General features: G+C 42.9%; 1 protein-coding gene across 3 annotated transcripts in view; it reads right to left on the bottom strand.

The window, feature by feature from the left end:
• Lrch1 (leucine rich repeats and calponin homology domain containing 1) overlaps positions 1-6131 on the bottom strand; it is a 177677-nt gene extending 171546 nt beyond the window's left edge. Inside the window, exon 1 of one of the 3 annotated variants that reach the window (XM_074043380.1) lies at positions 5542-6131. In XM_074043380.1, the coding sequence (XP_073899481.1) occupies positions 5542-5881 (340 nt within the window). In that variant the 5' untranslated portion in view covers positions 5882-6131. The remainder of the gene's footprint in view (positions 1-5541) is intronic. The other 2 variants (XM_074043381.1, XM_074043382.1) reach the window with 2 other exon arrangements.
• Between the last annotated feature and the right edge of the window lie 12966 nt (positions 6132-19097).

Genomic DNA, 19097 nt, shown 5'->3' with positions numbered 1-19097 from the left:
ACACATGTTGGTGATGATTTCTGCCATACAAGACACACCTGAGAGCATATCTGGACAAGATTCAGAACCACCAATGCACTGAGTCACAATGGTTGTATGGAAAAAAGAACCATTGTGTTGAGTTTTTTTGAGATAGGGTCTCAAGAACTATTTGCCTGGGCTGGCTTCGAACCATGATCCTCCTGAGTAGTTAAGATTATAGGCGTGAGCCACAGAAGCCCAGCAAGTTCTAAAAACTTTTAATGTCAGACGTCCTCTATAACTTAACAAGGAAGAAATTAATCAGTAGACAAAATATTAACAGAAAGGGAAAAGGAGATAGTTAATAGTTCATGAATGGGTAAGAATTTAGAGTACTCATGAAGGCATTTATGATAGTGACTACCATAAGAAGTGACAATTACATCAGTAACTGACAAATTTAATTCAGTAGCAGAAAAATAATTCCAAACTGAATATACTTCTAAAAGAAAATGGGTTTTTAAGAAAACACATGTGATTTCAAAAGTTCATAGCGAAAAATCTTTACAGCCAAAATTACAGAACAGAACATGTTATCAAAGGTAAATCCCACCCCCCCCCCCACACACACAGTACTGGGAATTGAACTCAGGGCCTCCAGCATGCTAGTCAAGCACTCTACTACTTGATCCACACCCCCATCCCTTTTGTTTAATTTTGTTTCGGAGACAGGATCTCCCTAGCTTTTTCCCCAGACTGACCTGACATTGAGATCCTCCTGCCTCCAGAGTAGCTGGAAGTACAGCCATGTTCTACCATGCAGGGCTAAAAGTAGACAGATTTGTTTATCAAGACCTGTGCAAGCTGGGTGCCAGTGGCTCAGGTCTGTAATCCTAGCTACTCGGAGGCAGAGATCAGGAGGATCACAGTTCAAAGCCAGCCCTAAGCAAAATAGTTCAAGAGACCCTATCTGGAAAAACCCATCCCCCAAAAAGGGCTGGTGGAATGGCTCAAGCAGTAAGAGCATCTGCCTACCAAGTGGGAGGTCCTGAGTTCAAACCCCAATGCAACCAAAAAAAAAATTTTTTTTAAAAAGAGCTGTGCAAATTCCGGTAACTAAAGAGTCCTAATATCCAAGGACTCCGTGGCCAGTGGCTGGGAGTGTGGTGCGAGAAGTCAGCCTTCAGTCTTTGAATCTTCACAGGCATTTGAGAGCTACTTCAGACAGACTATGGCATTAGTGCCACAGCCAACAAGTCCCAGGCCCAGTCATCTCCAGAGTCCTCCAACAAAAGCCCTACGCTCTGTCACCCATTGTACAACAGGAAGAAGGTAGGGGACATGACCAGAGGACAGGTTCAAATGCCCTCTTTCCTTTTATTCATAAGATTCTCAGTGACAGTTTCTCACTCCACAACATACAACCGTCTTTCCAGACATCTCCTTACCAAATCCTATCCAACCTGCAAACCCCCTTCCAAGTCCTACCCAGCTTCACAAAAATGACTTTTTCCTCTGAGTTCTGCACATAACACCTACCAATGCCACTTGGAGACTCACTTTCACCTGCCTCAGCTTCCTGGAGCTGTTACTTAGCTTCTTATGTATTCCCATCTTACACTTACCATCTACAGAACTCCACACTCATGCATAAAAAATGTACATTCAGGACTAGGGGTGTGGCTCAGTGACAAAGCACTTGCCTAGCATGCACCAGGCCCTGGATTCCCATTACTAAAAAAAGAAAACACACACACACACACACACACACACACACACACACATATTCAATGGTTATTTTTTATATCACATTTCTGTACTCCTGCCTAGATAAGCTATTCATTTCTCAGTCTTTCCAGCTTACAGCCAACTCAAAAAGATACTGACAATGATACACTCCATCCGCTCCTTAACAAATATCAACTTTTCCATGAGTGTTCCCAAGGTCAAGTGTAAGAACTTGCATTCTTTTTATTTTCTAGAACCTCATGCAGTCAGCCTCAGATTTCTTTTCCTACTCCTCATTTGAATCCACTTTATTTCAGTCGTACACCTTTTTGAACTTCTCCATCTGAAGTGACACTGCTTAATAAATCAACACTAGAAAAACAAGGTTGCTTTACTGATATGCTTATTTGTATACCTCTTTCTTTGCTTCAGTTTAATGTTTATTACTAACTTGTTACAAGCTAGCTCAAGTCCACAGGAATCAGTCTGTGTGTTTATTAAACAAAGATATTACATCCATCCTAAAACTCCTACTCACCATGCAAAATCAATTTCTTAATTTATCTCCCCATCCCTCCATCCAACTAGAGTGAAAATTTCATAGGAGGGGATACAGGAGTTCTCCTTGGTTCGCTGCTGTACCCTGAAGTGCATGGAGTAACACTCAGAAGGTACCTGAAGAATGAATGATGGTTGAATGAACCTTCAGAAAGTCTCCTAGATTCTGCAGCTCTCCACCCATTCCCTCTGCTGAACACAACATGCTCCAGAACAAGAGCTCAGAGTGTTACCTGATTTCACTCCATCCTAGTCTCCCCACCTGTAAGTGAGGATATGACTATGCTCCCAAGTGAGGACTGAGTGAGACGACAGCACATATAGTAAGGGACCTAAGTGACCTTTCGGTTCATGCCACCTGTGCCACTACACCTTCCCCCTTCTGACCTGCTAAAAGACTAGAATCTCACAACAAAACACATTTTGACTAAAATGCAAGTCAATTAATAGACTTTAAGTGAGACCCTGAGAGATTTGTTCCTATGACTAAAGTGTATGCATCTGAGTGACAGAACTTGGACTTTCACTAGCAGCTCAGGGTCTCTACATTTCTGTATTTACATCTTGGTTTTCAACTCTGTTCAGATATGCTACATTGCCTAAGAGTACAGATCTGCACAGGTGGCTGCCAGAAGAGTTACTTTTTACAAGGCAAAAACCAAATGGCCTGTATCATACAACTTAACAGGGAGAAAAAGCTTGTCACTCTCTGACTAGCAGAATTTATGAAAAGGACTTTAAGGATCTTCATAGGACATTCTGACTTTAGAAGATATTCTGTAAATGAAGTATGAGCCCAGGAAAAAACACTATCTTTACCAAATATATTATTACTCAAACTTTCAACTCTTCTAAACTCTTTATATGTAGGAAATGTCAACAGTGCACACTGGAAGTCATTTTTAACCCTTACTTTATTTTTGCTTTTTGGCTCTTCCAAATAAGGATCAGTGCTCAACTAAATAGTTCTTTAGAACAAAGAGAATTGCATGGGGTTTATACAGCTTTTGACCTGAGTTAAAGATGTTTTTGTTTTGTTTTTGGTGGTACTGGGGTTTGAACTCAGGGCCTTGCACAAGCTCTACCACTTGAGTCACACCTCCAGCATTTAAATGTTTTAGATTTTTTTAGGGGAGGAGGGGCTGTACTGGAGTTTGAACTCAGGGGCCTGTGCTTGCTAGGCAAGAATTCTATCACATGAACCATGCCCCCAGCAATCTGAATCAAAGATGTTTTTCAGAATCAACTCTTTAACATGGTTGGGAATTCAAATTTCATGGCCGCACTGAACACTCTTATCTCTTTATTGGGTTGTCTTAAGTCCTACAAAGTTAGGTAACATCTCTTTGCTGCCCTTTGTACTTTTTGTACAATATACAAAAATATTGTATTTTTCATGAGGAATTCGCATGGAGCCTCTGAATTTTAACTAGTTAGAATTTTCTGAGCATTAAACATGTGCAAGGAAGACTCATAATTAAAAATCTGAAAACCTATAGCCTCCACTGGCCATGAACAAGCCAAGAGAAGCAAACCTTTCTAAACATGCACCTCACATGGCAAGGTCACAACTGAAGGATGAGGTTCCTACTTTTATAAATCACTGGTCTCAATGAAACGCCAACAAAGCAGACACATTAAGTTCACCTACCTAGAGGAGCAACTCTGAGCTCCCCTCCTCTCCCCCTATGAACTGTACAAACAAATATTACTGGTCAGACTGTCTTTATTTTCTGCAGTCCTACACAGCCATTCCACAATTCATGGTAAACTATATGGCAGAAGGGAAGTACAGTTTAATAACATATTTTTTAAAGTAATGATTCAGGCAATTCTTGAAATAACTTCTACTTGAGAAGATGTAACTAAGAGGTCATAACACAAGAGTCTCCCCAGCTGTTCAGACCTCAACTCTGGAAATTCCCTTTTTCTTAACCATTACTGACAATCTCTAACTCCAAATATCAAAGTTTAATGACCTGGGAAACAGCTTTTTGCCTCCAGAGAACCCAGAACTCTATCAAAATATTCATTAGGTCTCCAGATAAATGTTTATTGAATTAAGGGGGTGAGCACTTGAAAACCTAGCCTCCTAAAGCCACTGCCTGCTCCCTTGTCCCGCCCCCTTCATCCTCTGTAAGAGGAAGCTGGGAGACCTAACACTCGGTCCAGGGAGGCGGTGGCCAGACAGAAGTCTGGGCAGTGGCTCCAAAATGGGGTACCCACTCTCCTAGGAAAGGCTGGGCGCCTGCCAGGATACAAACGGTCCCCCCCAGTCATCCCCCAAGGAGCGGAAGCAGATGGTTAGTTCGGTGCTGATCCCTAGGCCCCAGTCCCATTCCACCACCCTCCTTCCTGTTTATGGATCCGGCTCCCACAACTCCAACTACCAAAGAGAAAGCAGACGTCTCTGAAATATGTCAACACATGACATAACTTGAAAAAGCTGGCTGCTTATTGGCGCGAGTTACAACTTGCCGAGCTCACACAGGAAAACCGGCTCACTTTAATTACTTTTCATTTACTGTGCCATGCTTCCCTTCCAGGGCCCCAGCAAAGGTCGGGTTCAGAGAACCAGGTAGTCCAGGTGTTAGGAACCAAACATTGTGGGCGGTGGGCGAAAGGCAAGGGAGGAGGGAGCCGATCGCTTCCGAAGCGACCGCAGACTCGGATTCGCGACAATCGCAGCGGCTCTTTGCTCGCACAGGCGCAGGAAGACGAAGGTTCTGCACCTCCTCGCGGACAGCACCAAATTGCCGGACTGTTCTGTGCTGTCGCCGAGGGGCCCGAGGGGCTCTGCACTGATGCCCTGGGGTCGGAGGAGGGCGTGCCACCTTTGTCTGGGTTTCCCCACCAGGATGCGACGCTTCGATGCAATGATCCGACTTGGTTGGGGGCGCAGACGCGGTAGTCCGCGCTCGCGTTCCCGGCCCTGCGCGCGCGACCCAGGAAGCCGGCACGGCCGCACGCAACCTCCCACTTCCACTGCGCCCGCAGTGCACGCCCGCCCACAGGTCCCAGCCGGCCGCCACTTCCCCAGCGCGCAGGGCGGAGAAGGTGGGACCCGCACGCTCGCGGGCGCAGTGGCCCGGCGCATTCCTCCTGGCACAGCTCTACGGGCCACCGTGCCTTCTGCAGAACCCGCTTCCCACGCGCCTACTCGGGAGAGCACGAGCCCGAAGAACCCCCCAGCGTGGCCGGTCTCAGACTGGCCATCGCGTCGGGGAAAGCACGACAGCTGGACACACACAGCCCCCAACACCCACCGCCTGCTGCCCCTCCGCCCTCTCTCACCTGCCTGCACCGTGTCCGAGAGGTCGTGCCCAGGGGCCGCGGTCCTAGGAAATTCCTTCAATTTCCTGGCGCTGAGGTTCAAGCCCCCAGAGTTGGCCGCCTCCTCCAGCGCGCGCTCCAGACCCCGGTTCAAGGGCAGGTTGAAGCCCCCGCTGCCGGCGCCACCACCGCCACCGGCCCCGCCGCTGGCTCCGGTTCCTCCGTGGTGCTGGTGGTGGTGGTGGTGATGGTGGTGGTGGTGGTGGTGGTGGTGGTGGTGGTGGGGATGGTGATGTGGGTGCAGAGCAGCTACGGAGAGCGGAGGGACGAAAGGTTGGGGTTCGCTTCCCGGCGTCGCCATCTTCTCCCGGGCGCCCCCCCTCCCACCCCGCCCCGCCGCTCCTGCGGGGGGGGGGTCACAGGCTTCCCCGGCAGGAAGACGGCAGTCCGGGCCGAGTCCCTGCAGTGCTCCCTGGAAAGACGCGAAAGAGCGGGGGGAGGCTGCGGGTCGGCGCGCGGAGTGGAGGACGGCCGGGGAGGCGGCGGCGGCTCGGGCTTACAGCTTTCCTGTCCGGGGAGCGGAGGACTGCGGCGGCGGCAGCGCGCATGTGTCTCCTCCCGCGCGCGCCCTCCTCTCGCCGCTCTCCCCTCCTCCGCCGCCTGCGCTCTCCTCCTCCTTCCCCCACGCCGACTGTCCAGCCCCGGCCTTCCCCCGCGCCCAGCCCCGCAATCCACCCCGCTCGGGGGGCTTGCAGATACGTGCCGAACCCTTGGGTCCCCATATTTCTGCCCAGGGCACCAGGGTTTTTAATAGGGATTGAGAAATCGGCGGCGAGGCAAGGGATGGGATTCGAAATACAGTGAGATCCCACGTCGAGGAGGGTTTTTCTGGCTGTTTGACCCAGACTTTCCACCCCCAACAGCAACAAAAAAAGGCAGTTTTTTACTGTGGGGCTAGCTCCACAGACGCCTCCTGGTATTTAGGCAACTTACAATGAACCAGGCGCTGGGCTAGGTAGTCTACATAAATTATATCATTAAATCCAAGAACCTCAAAGTGGAAATATTGCTGTACTCGTTCTACAAAGAAAGTTAAGCTTATCTAAGGTCACCCCTGCAGTCAGAGGTGGAGATGGACTTGAACTAGTCGCCCTCTACTCCATGGTGACCAACCTTCATTGTATAGTCCTGGGACCAGACTCCAGGCTAATAAATACAAAGGAGGGAGCTGGGAAAAGGGTCGTTTTTATGGTGCACAGAATACATTTGTCATGTAAGGGGGAGAGTCTGGCTATGGCTGATTGAGCCCTAAATTGGGTGGCGCCAGGGAGAGTTTAGAAACCAGTGATCCAGCAAGCCAGTAGGTCACGGCTTAAGTCTGAGGTACCATCAAAGTGTCCTTGTGCTGCTTCTCGTTGCCCCTGTGGGATATAGGAACCACAGGTTTGCTGCAAGCGGATAAATTTACGTTCCGTCATTTGCTACCCCAAGCGGACGCTCAGGCCAACGCCATGGGGGACAGGGAACCTCTGTCACCAAAGGGCTGACCAGCTGAAAAATAATAAAGTCCCATTGCTTTTTCGAAGCTTCCTCTACAACTGCCTACGGACTTAATTTTGCTCTACACTCAAGGCTTGATCACCTATATAGGGGTCTACAGGGTGACTTGGGTTGGGGAAATGAGGATTGGGTCAAGTATGAAAATAATGAAGTCTTTTAAGTCTTTTAAGTGACAATGCAGAAGTGTGATGGCCTATGCAACAGGGTGGAACTTGTGACTTCATGGACTGAGCATGGAAGTATTGGAGATCAAATGTCACTTCCAGTGACTGCAGGCATAGTCACCCTCAGTCCCTCCGGAATTCCTGGCTGAGAGCAAAACGTTCTAATCTTGGGAGAGACATGCGCCACCTACTGGTAATCCCCCCAACCTCCTCTCTCAGTCCCCCAAGTTTTTAAAAACCAAGTTTCAAAAATAATTATTAAAATAATAAATGAAAGTATCCTTACATCACATAAAAATTAACTTACCTTCTCCTGTCTTTGCTGGTCTTTTCCCTCCCTAAAAAATCCAGTGAGAAGCAGAAAATTTCAATGGGAAACCTTCAGCTAAAGCCAGGAGACAGTCTGTGATCCCTATGAAGGATGTGGTGAAGGACATCTTCAGGCTGACTGCAAACTCAGTTCAGAGCAAGAATTGTTGGTGATACACCATAAAGAGCATAAATTTTTTTTAAAAAAATAAAAGATCAACGATCCTTTTTTAGAGGAAATAATGGTAATGAGTCCGTGATTTGCTTTGTAACAAGTGATGAAATCCTTATTTTGATCTGACCTTGTAATTGTAGTTGTTTTACTTTATGCAGATGACTAACCTGTAAACTCCCTGAGGTCGGAGGCCTATTCACCTTCGCAACTCCCTCCCTGTGTCTCAGAATCTAGGAGGATACTTTGTATGCAATGACTGCACAAGGAATATTAGTAATAAAGCATTGCACATTACTAACGTAATGTGCTTAACCAATTGCTATTTGTTGATACACCTTTAAATACTTTCCCTTCATGAAGAAATTTTTCCTTCTAATTGGAGTACTTGACCCTTGAAACTGATCTTGGTTATTTCTAAATGTCCAAGAAGCAAAATGATTTTGATTATTTCTAAATGCCCAGGAAACAACCCTCTTATGGTTACACAAGTTTGTAATCCCAGAAGGGATTTGGAAGGCGGAGGTAGGAGGATGGCAAGTTCAGCCTGGACAAATAGTGAGTTCAAGCTACATAGAGAGAACCTGTCTCAGAAGGAAGGAAAGAAGAAAGAGAGGGAGAGAGCGAAGAAGGGAGGGAAAGGAAAAGAAAAGCATGACAAGCCATTTCCACTAGCTGTCTTGTTTCTTCAAAAAGATGGACTTATCTCTTTTGTGTTAATATACTGTTCTGAGAACAGTACCCTCTTCCTGTTCTACCCTCCTCTCTCTGTACATACATTCCACTGGAAGCAGCCATTTTATTACATCTGGCCATTGTTATTTAGTCCAGAAGTGGATCTTGCCACATGAAGACCACTCAGAAGATCCTGACTGTGTTTGCAACTAGGTTCTGATGTTCCTGAGTCTCATCTTTGGTTTCTATGAGCAATCCAGTATATAGTGGGTTTTGCATCTCCAGGTCCTGCATCCTTGTATTTAACCAACTGTGGCTCAAAAAATTTTGGGAAAAAAGTTGTATATATGCCAAACATATACACAGACTTTTCCCCCTTGTCATAGAAGTAATCTAGAGATGATTTAAGGTATGAGCGAGAAACATTCTATGCTCTTATATAAGGGACTTGAACTTCCTCAGATTTTGGTAGCCAACTATCTCCCATGGAAGCCCACTATAATATATTCTGCTTTTTGCCAAAGTCAAAAATCACTTTAGTCTATCAATGCAACCAAAAGTTCTAATTACTAAACTGAATATACCATATTTTGTTCTTATTCTGCTTTGTTTCTCAATATACTCCTATTTTTGGATACTCTAATAATCTTTTACAAATAGTTTAGATGATGACTGCAGATTTTTTTCATGTTCTGTTTTCAATCTCTTTCAGTTATTCTGTGAAGCAAAATAACTGAAATTATTGAGAAAAGGGGAAATAGAAATATTTTCACTTAAAAATGTTGACCGTTAGAAGAAAAGTCATCAATGTAATCAAGAAATATAAAAAATTAAAGTCATTTTTTAGAAGTTTTCTTGCACTCAGAAAAGTTACCAAATCATAAACCCTTCTACATTTAAAACTCAACTCAGTCTTCCTTCAACCCTGGAGCTATGGACAAGTTCAGATGAGCCAAACTTAATTCAGAATGTGAGGCAGATTTTGGGGTGGCTGTTCAACCCATGTGGCCTTCTTTGAAAATCACCAAGAAGTCTCTTTTGGTGGGAACCCAAAGCATGGGCTAAAGTGGACATGTCAGCCATATTTGCTTTTCATGGTCCACAATGCCCCTTTCAACCAAAGCTAACTGGACCAGAGAAGCTGGCACAAAGTCCAGTCATCCACAGCTGATGAGTTCAACAACCAGACTCTCCAATGAAATTTTTAATCAAAAACACATGGAGACCAGAATCAAATAGAAACAGGCATTTAACCTCAGGGGCAGGAGAGTTGGGGCTATTTACATCTATTTACCTTCATGTTCTCTTCTAAGCCCTCTGCTTCTGGTTCAGCCCTTTCTTGAAAAGGAGCAAGACTATTCCCTGAATTAACACTACAGTTTCTGGTTACGCCTCCACATGCTCTCAGTACTGAAGTATTCCCTTTGTACTGGATCTATAAATATTTATCTGTAAATATTTATCTGTAAATGATCAGGACATGTTGTATTCGTTAGCTTTCCAAAGCAGGGATCAGGCCTTTTTTTTTTTTTTTTTAATCTGCTGACGGGATGACTCAATAAATAATGTCTGACTGAGATATTTTTGTGTTGCAATGGAATTACCACCAACATGAATTTCTCTGAAGATGATAAATATTACTATCTCAAACATGTTTCAGAGCTTTTCGATAATCTGTGAACCAATTCATTAAAAGTGACCCTCCACAATGAGAAAACTTAGGACAATATGCTGAGTTTTGGGGGGTTTTTTTTGTTGTTGTTGTTGTTGTTTTAAATAAAACTGAATCATTCAGTTTCAAGAATGAGTCATTTTCATTTGTTTTTTCTGGTAGAAAAAAATAAAATTAGTTGTGTTAACATCCTTTTTTTTTGAGAAAACTAAAAATACATTACTAGAGTCAGTTAACAATGATTTTCATGTTGTTTTTCTGTGAAATCAAAAGGCCTAGGAACTACTTGCTGAGGCCTTTTTTATTTTTTTATTTTTTTTTTCATTTTTCTTTTATTATTCATATGTGCATACAAGGCTTGGTTCATTTCTCCCCCCTGCCCCCACCCCCTCCCTTACCACCCACTCCACCCCCTCCCTCTCCCCCCCTCAATACCCAGCAGAAACTATTTTGCCCTTATTTCTAATTTTGTTGTAGAGAGAGTATAAGCAATAATAGGAAGGAACAAGGGTTTTTGCTGGTTGAGATAAGGATAGCTATACAGGGCATTGACTCACATTGATTTCCTGTACGTGCTGAGGCCTTTTTTAAAGGATTTAGTTGGTCCTACCTGCTCCAGTTACCTGCCTCCTTGCCTTTGAGTGTTTTCTCCAGCTGCAACCACACCAACTGTAATTCAGTGTAATGTCCACATATCCCATGAGAGCACTGATTTGTTTGGGTCTTCACCTCCACCTCCTTTCTGTTTTCTAGGTCTTCTCATTCTAGAAATTATGGTAAGTCTGTAAAGAGGATGTTGCCTGTCTTCACCTTTTTATTAAATCTTTCTCAGTGAACAGTTGCTCAGACCCAGATTTTTTACCCTCACTGCCTCAAACCCCCAGCAGAAAACCTCAGCCTCCTCCTGGAGCAAAAAAGAAGTAACTATTGCCAAGTGGCCAGGCCCTGCCCACTCCTGTATACTTGTTCTCCCCCTGACTATAGCAGAGCCCTAGCTCCCAAACCAGGAAGACTTCATTCAAGTCCTCCTTTCCATTGCAGCTCCTTCCAAACAAAGAAACTACAGGATCTGGGCCATCAAGATAAAATTCTCAAAGAAACTGTCTTCTGGAACCATCCTCTGAGTTCCTCTGACAATAGAGGACCAGTATGTGACAAAAGAATTATCTATGCTTTAATCTTTGTTCTGTTTTCATAAATATATTTGGACTTGGACGAGGCACCATTTTGTGTGATTTTTAAATCAATGCTTTAAGAAATTACATATGAGATATTATAACCAATAATATGGCAGAGACAACATTCTGTCCCAAAGCTTAAGAGAGATGACACCATCTTGAAAGAACCTATGTAAACCTATTCTGAGTGGTCAAGTATAACTTGGACCGCTTGGAATAAGAATAGAGTATCTTTGGCTTCATGAGGTTGAGATTTCCTTAAGTTATAGGGAAAAGATGTAAATGAGCAATAGCCAACCTTGTGGCTCATGTCAGAAGTTTCTTTTTTTTTTAATAAATTTTTATTAGGATATATTCATGGCATGGGGGGGTTTCATTGTGACAACCCCAATTAGACTTATATTGTACATTGGTTACACTGTCCCCATCATCTCTCCCCTTCAGTCTCATGTCAGAAGTTTCTTAAGAGGCAGCCAGAGAAGTCACTGGAAAATAAGACTGAAGGGTACCAGCTAGCAGGACTTCAGCTTACAAAGAAACACTTTTTAAGTAACCAGCTGTTTAAAGAAATAAATGTAAATGTTAGATAATTAGTATTAAATCTTTATCTAATTTTATATATATATATATATATATATATATATAATATATATAAGGTACTTTGCATCTAGGTAAAGCATTAATTTATACATTCCCCAAAGGCAGTTTTTAAGACTACAATAACTTTACAGGGATATTTTCCAAATAAAGCTATCATTAGTGCCTAGTCAAATGCAGACCAGCTCTCAGAGTGGCTATCCTCCCTGGATTTATACAGAGAAATACTCTCTGGCTACAATGCCATTAGGCATTCTATATCCTGATTATATCATTGTTCATATTGTACATTAGCTGTCAAGACCCTCAAGAATTTCTTAAATCATTCCTGTGTATCACTTAAAGAGTGGTCACACCTGGACTTGGGAAATAAAGTTGAACAATGAAGTGATAGTGTAGAAGCATTCATTCCCATTAGCCAGGTCAACAGGTAGCACAACCCCTCACAGTTGGTCACAGCTACTAGAAGTCCAGACAATCTACTAAGAGTAAAGCTAGTTTCAGGCCCTGTGGACTGAAACAAATTGCAAGCTAGTACTTGGGAGTCACATATGGTAGAGCCCAGGTCTGGAAGAAACATTCAGTAGGTAAATAGGACCACAGCCCTGGCTGGGATTCAAAACAGGGGTCCAGGCACAGTGGTGAGCTGTAGTCTAGTCATGATGTATTTGCATAGTACTAGATGGCTTCACAAGGATAGATCAGAAACTACTACCAGTGATTGTGGGAAAGAAAACTGGGAGGATGGATGGGAGAGAGATTTACCTTTCATACCTTTTCCATTCAGCTTAAATGTTTCAACTTGTGCATCTATTACTTTTATAAGAATTAATTATGGTTTTAAAATACCAGTTAAGGAGATTGAGCTTGGAGTGACAGTCAATGGGGAGGTATAGGTGAATCATGAGGAAGATTCAAGTGATCTACCGCTCTGCGGGATGAACTGGAGGTGAAGAAGCAAACCAGAATAGTGTTACGACCATGTGGGGTGAGACAAGGCACTCTGGGATGAGGAAAAGGAACAGGGCATGTGGAAGGATAGATGGCTAAGAAGTATTTGGAGGGGAAAGAGTGTCAGCATTTAACAAAGATTCACTAAGCTATTTCCAAGTCATGGGCAATGTTTGGTAGTAAGGGTGTGATGGAGCTAAGTACTGTCTCTGCATTGCACTTAGATATATCAAATGCTGAGACAGAGGACACAGAGCAGCCTCTTTCTTAAGAGAGCAATTGCAGGATGATTTGTGACCATCCAGACTACAGAGGTAAGAAGAAGACAAAAGAAATAGAAGTAATGCGTGAAACTTACTTATACCAAGCGTTTCGAGTTGTGGAGGGAAGAAAAACATTAATAGGTGACTAAACTGGCCAAGAGAGCAGTGAAAACTGGTGTAAAATATCAGAGAAGATCTGAAAGAAGAAAAAAATCTCATGAGAAAGATAAATTGGAGTCCAGGAGGAGAAAGTGGGAAAAAGGATGGAAGGGTCCATCATAGGTGAGACATCCAGGGAAGAAGGGGAGGCTAGAAGGATGCAATCCAGGGTAGACCAAGGACTGGGATGCTTCCTCTGAACCTGGAGTAAGAAAATCAGGAGACCAAAGTAAGGGTATTAATACACCAAAGCAACAATTCAGACACTTTAAGGTTTGTATGCTGAGGAGTCAAAAATCTATATGCATACCATCTGCTAAGAGCAGATCAGAAAGTTGGGGGTGGAATGGAGATTTATGAACAAGCAAAACCAGAAACTGCAGGGCAGTTTTACAGTGGTGCCCCATCATAATCCAAAATATTTTGATTTTTGCTCTTTCTGCCCTAATAAGCAGAAGAACTTATCACTGAATTGTTTATTTGATTCCTTGGTTTTTGTTTTGTTTTGCTGTTGTTTTTTAGACAGTCTGCCCCTATATAGCCCACACTGACCTCAATCTTGTGATCCTCCAGCCTCAGTTGGGATTATAGGCATGTACTATCATGCCTGAATTTGTTACTAAATTCTTGATGTTGCCCATAAGTGTTGCTTTTCCTCTTGGATGTTGCTTATACAACTGTAGGTTGAAAAAAAATCAAATCTGCCTTAAAACATATAGCTTGGTGTTTAAAGATAGAAAAATAAACAGGCTTCTGGTAAAAGACCAGATGTTTCCAAATTCTTCTCTGCAGTCAAGGCCACGCCATGGAGCTTGGAGAGACCAAGTCAGCTCCTTGGTCAGAGAGGTCTCAGGAATCCAGTCCAGCATCCCCATTCTACAGATTGGGAAACTTGAAATAAATGCCTGAAGGTGAATTGCTCAATGCTCATTTTGCTGGCCAGTGCAGAATGCTGACTGGAACTCAGTGTACAGTTCCTACTAGTATTTTCTCCTAGATCCTCGACAGAATAAGTGTGATTTAGCCACTACCTGCCACAGTTGGGGACCTGCTTGTGTCCCTCCATCAAAGTGGTTCCTCTGCTTGCTGCCTGAGTATGACTTTATTAAAGGAATATGGCCTAGGGTGCTGGCTCATACAGTTGATTCTGGGTTCAGGCTGTGGTCACAGCAGGCCCACGGGACTGAGATGGTCTGACTACTTGTCTCTGAGATGGGACAGGAAGTGTGTGCTGGACAAGGTAAATAGCCAAAGGCCAGGCACAAGGTCATGTGTTAGCTGACATCTGCTTCATGTAGTGACCTTTCAGGATTCTTTCTGTCATGATCTGAAAGGCCAGGTTCCCTTGGTCCCTAGACTCTAGACCAAGGGTAACTCCTACACACAGCATTTCATATACAGTTTCAAAGGTGTTAAACACTCTCTGAACCTCCTGAGCTAACTGGAGAAGCATCACTGGATCCACTCTGACTCTGAACATTCTCTACTAAGAAGAAGAAAAAAAACCCTAAAAAGGCATCCAATTACATGAGTCTATCTCTAAAAATATCGTACTTTTTATGTATAGCAAGTTTTTCTTCTCCTGAACCCCTGATACTTATTGTGGACACAGAGAGAATTGTATGACATTGGAAAGGACTTCAGCACAGACATGGGAGTGGTGGTGACTGAGGGTGGGGCTGATGATGAAGAAGCACCCATGCCAACCTCAACCCCATCTTTCATGCTCTGAACTCCTATTTAGGGCACACCCCCACTGAGATCCCCACCCAGCCTCCTAATCACCTCCCACAGCTCAGGTTAGATTATTTGTGTGTGCTCAGGCCCTTTCCCATCTGGCTGATGATGGGGCATCATATGTCATCAGCAGGAGATGGGCACTTGCCCATAGCTAGAGCACAGACCTGTGAGCAGCATGGCTGCCCAGCAGGTTACTCACTTCCCCAATGACACAAGGCATCTCTGCATGAGTCTGCAAGGAGGACACACATGGCTGAGTTCCTCCCACTCTTACTGAGTTTGTGGTAAGTAGCATAATGTGTTTGGACAACATTTAAGTCACCCATCATCTTCCACTTACCTAAAACTAAGAGTTGTTTCACAGGTAGGCACAGATATTATCTTATTAAACAAACCATTACTCTTTGGAGTTAAAAGTCTCAGGAAGCAAGGGCTTTACTATTGAGTTCATTGGATATGTCACCATCTCCAAGGGATTCTGGTTTGCTTGGTAACTTATGGCAGAGGGGAAAGAAACTCATGACTCCTGATGTTAAAAATTCACATTAGATGCCATTAACAGAAGCAAGAACTTTCTGGTTTCACACTTCTTACATGGGAAACTTGTATGGGGTTGGCACTGAAGTATGTAAATGAAGGGGATACCTAGTGACGCAACCCCCAAACAGTGAATGATAGCCTCAGGATCAGAGAGGAGGGAATCATACATCATTCAGGTCTTTGTTACTTCTTAGATTACACTGGTTTCCACTGCCAGTTCCAATTAAATGTACTTCTTTCCAATTAAATGTACCTCTCTACAAATGGGAGGATTAGGATCCAGGTGGCTGCATTAAGCAGCACTTGCTTCCAGCTGGGGGATATCTCAGTGATAGAACACACGAGACTCTGGATTCTATCCTTAGCACCAAAAGTAAATACATACATACATAGCACACTTGAAAAGTTGAACATCAAGAGGTAGTCTAAGCTTAAGGTTTTCCAAAAATGAGGTCAGGGCTCTTTTATTTGTTGCTCCCTTCAAAACCTTCCTCGTGACTTAGAAAAATAGGGATATTAAATGCAGGGCTCTTAATAATTGACTGTTTTCTGAGTCATTAACTATTGAATTATGTAGACAAACAAATATGTGTTCAGCATCCATTAACCAACCTCTGCCCAACTTCAGCAAGCTGAGTGAAAAGCCCTCTGGGCTTTTATACCTGGAAGCAGGTGGGATGCATGGTGGTCATTTGACCTAATCCAGTTTCAGAGAACGATGGTGGAAATCTGGCATTAACTTAAAATGCATTTTTGCAAGTTGTGATTTAAATTTGCTCCCTTTGACCTTGCCTTGTTTTTTTCTCCCCCCACAAATGGATAAAAGAAAAAACTTTTACAATTTGCATGATTCCGTAAGAACATGGACATAGACGTTCAGAAAAACACTGCATGCCATAGCTACTCCTTAACTACAGAGCTAATTAGAGTCTTTGAAGGCCAAGATTATTGAAGTACCATGTGTATTTGGAAGAGAGCTGAGCTAGGAATAAGGAAAGTGCAGCTCTATTTCTACCAATCAGCTGTGTTATTGTGGTCAAGTCATTTATTTTCTCTGAAACTCAACTTCCACATCTGCCAAATGAAGGGAGTAGAAAGTTTTTGCTTAAGATCTCTCTTTATTATTTATTTTTTATGGTGGTACTAGGGTTTAAACTCACACTTGTTAGGCAGGCACTCTACTACTTGAGACACTCTGCCAGCCCATTTTTGTGTTGTTTATTTTTGAGATAGGGTCTCAGGAACTATTTGCCTGGGGCTGGCTCCTGATCTCTGCCTCCAGAGTAGCTAGGATTATAGGCATGAGCCACCAGCGCCCAGTTCTAAGATCTCTCTTAATCTGTAAAATTTCATAACTCTCATAATCAGTTTGATCAACATTTTCAAATTTCTGCTCTACTGAAAGCATTTTGGCAATGCTTCTCATCTGCCTAGTGAGAGTAGAGCAAAATTACGAATGGCCTGAAGCTGGCCCAAAGAGATACTGGTGTCCTGAATAATGCACAAAACACATCATAGCCTGTCACACAGTCCCACGTCAGGGTATTGCAAGAAAACTCAGTTCTAGACCCTTCTCAGTTAGGCCGTTATTGTGTATTCCTCTTCCAGTAATAACTTGTTTCCATAGTAGTGATAAGCAGAGAATCTTAATTTTACCAAAAAGGAGAAAAAAAAAATCTCAGGGGAAAATGAGAAATGATTGAGTGCTCACAATGGAAATCGAGCTGAGGAAAGGACCATGTCAATTACCAGACTCAAAAGGCAGCCAGTCAGGCTTAGGAAGGTGGAAATCTTGGATATGCTGATATTGTGGATACCTAAGTAACAAAGGAGCCATGATAAATATTAACATTACTTCTGATTATATTCACACATGTGCAAGTTCATTCTGTTAAAAGATAACTTTATGGATAAAAATCATTACTCATACAAATATAAAATCCACATATGTGAAGGAACTCATTTAACTCACTGGTTGATGAGTGACATTATAGTCACCTCAAGTGAACACACACACATATAGGCAGATAAGGAATGCTAAAAAAGTATTCACAACTAGATACAAAAAAGATAGCCTGTCTACAGGGTCCTAATCCATTGTCCTCTATTAGACACAAATAATTTGAAATTGTGGCCAAGAATAGTGTGCATTATTTTTAGTTTTCTACAATTTGCAGAGTTGTAAAATAGCTAGAGATAATAAAAGGAGGAGATAACTTGGAAAGTGTACCAGAAAGGCCACTCAGAAATCCATCCTCCTCCCCATTTTTTTCCTGCCACTTTGGAAGCTTTTCACAATTTACCTGTGACAATTCCCACCAGGAGAATGTAAAGTGGTAGAGTGCAACAAACCCAGGATATGACAACAGGCTGCTGTCATCCTGAGTAGTATCTTTGACTCCTCTGAGTCTCAATTTCCTTTTGAATAAAATATGGATGACGATACCGGTCTTTCCTGGTGTTCTGAAAGGTAAATTAGATAAACACACACACACACACACACACATACACACACACACACACACACACACACAAATGAGTATGGTAGCCCACACCTGTAATCCCAGCACTGGAAAGGTTGAGGCAGAAGGATCCATTATGAGTTCAGGCTACTCAGTGAGTTAGAGGCCACCCTGAGCTACTGGGTGAGCCCCTAAAAAAAAATGCAGTACATCAAATAGGTTCTGAATAAGTGGTACCCTTTATTTTGTAGGAATGATTGTACAGGAAAGTTCACAACATACCTAAAAGATAGTATGAATTTGAAGAAATATGTCTTCCTGTGAACCAGGTACAGTTAAGATAGGTAAAAGTGTTTTGTGAATTATAAGATCCTATGTACAAAAAATAGCTCATTGGTGATAAGATTGCAAAATAGTCAGCAGTTTTACAAAACTAAACCTACTCTTACCGTGTGATCTAGCAATCGTGCTCCTTGGTCTTTATCCTGATGAGTTGAAAGTCATGTCTACACCAATGTTTATAGCAGCATTATTCATAATGCTAAGATTTGGAAGCCACCAAAATGTCCTTTTATAAGTGGATGGATAAATACACCGTTACATCCAGACAATGGGATATTATTCAGCAATAAAAATAAATGAAGCGTCAAGCCACAGAAAGACATGGAAGACCTTCAGTTGCATACTGCTAAGCAAAGGAAGACAATCTGAAAAGGCTACACTGCAGGATCCTGATTATATGACATTATGGAAAACACAAAAATATGGAGACAGAACAAAAGATTAGGGGTTCTGGGAGAGGGAGGGAAGAATGAATAGATGGAACACAGGGATTTTTAGAGTAACAGAAGAATTGGTTTAATACATTTGTTATAACAAATGTCATTACAGTGACACACCTTCACACACCTTCACTTTTATCAAAAATGCCAATAGCATGTGGCTATACATGCTCTGTAAAGGGTCTTTTTGTTAACTATGGAAAAACACTATGCTCAGAGTCTTTTATGCCAGTGTATAGCCTAGCTCAAAATGCATGCTGCAAAAATTTTCTTGCAGGATAATGAAACGCAAGGCAGTCAGCTCACGCAATCACGTTACACAATTGTTTTAGACTTAGTAGAGTATTAAAGAG

Source organism: Castor canadensis, chromosome 10 (genome assembly GCF_047511655.1).
Source record: "Castor canadensis chromosome 10, mCasCan1.hap1v2, whole genome shotgun sequence".
NCBI lineage: Eukaryota > Metazoa > Chordata > Mammalia > Rodentia > Castoridae > Castor > Castor canadensis.
Note: the sequence above shows the minus strand (reverse complement) of the source record. Positions and strands in the feature narration are given on the sequence as shown.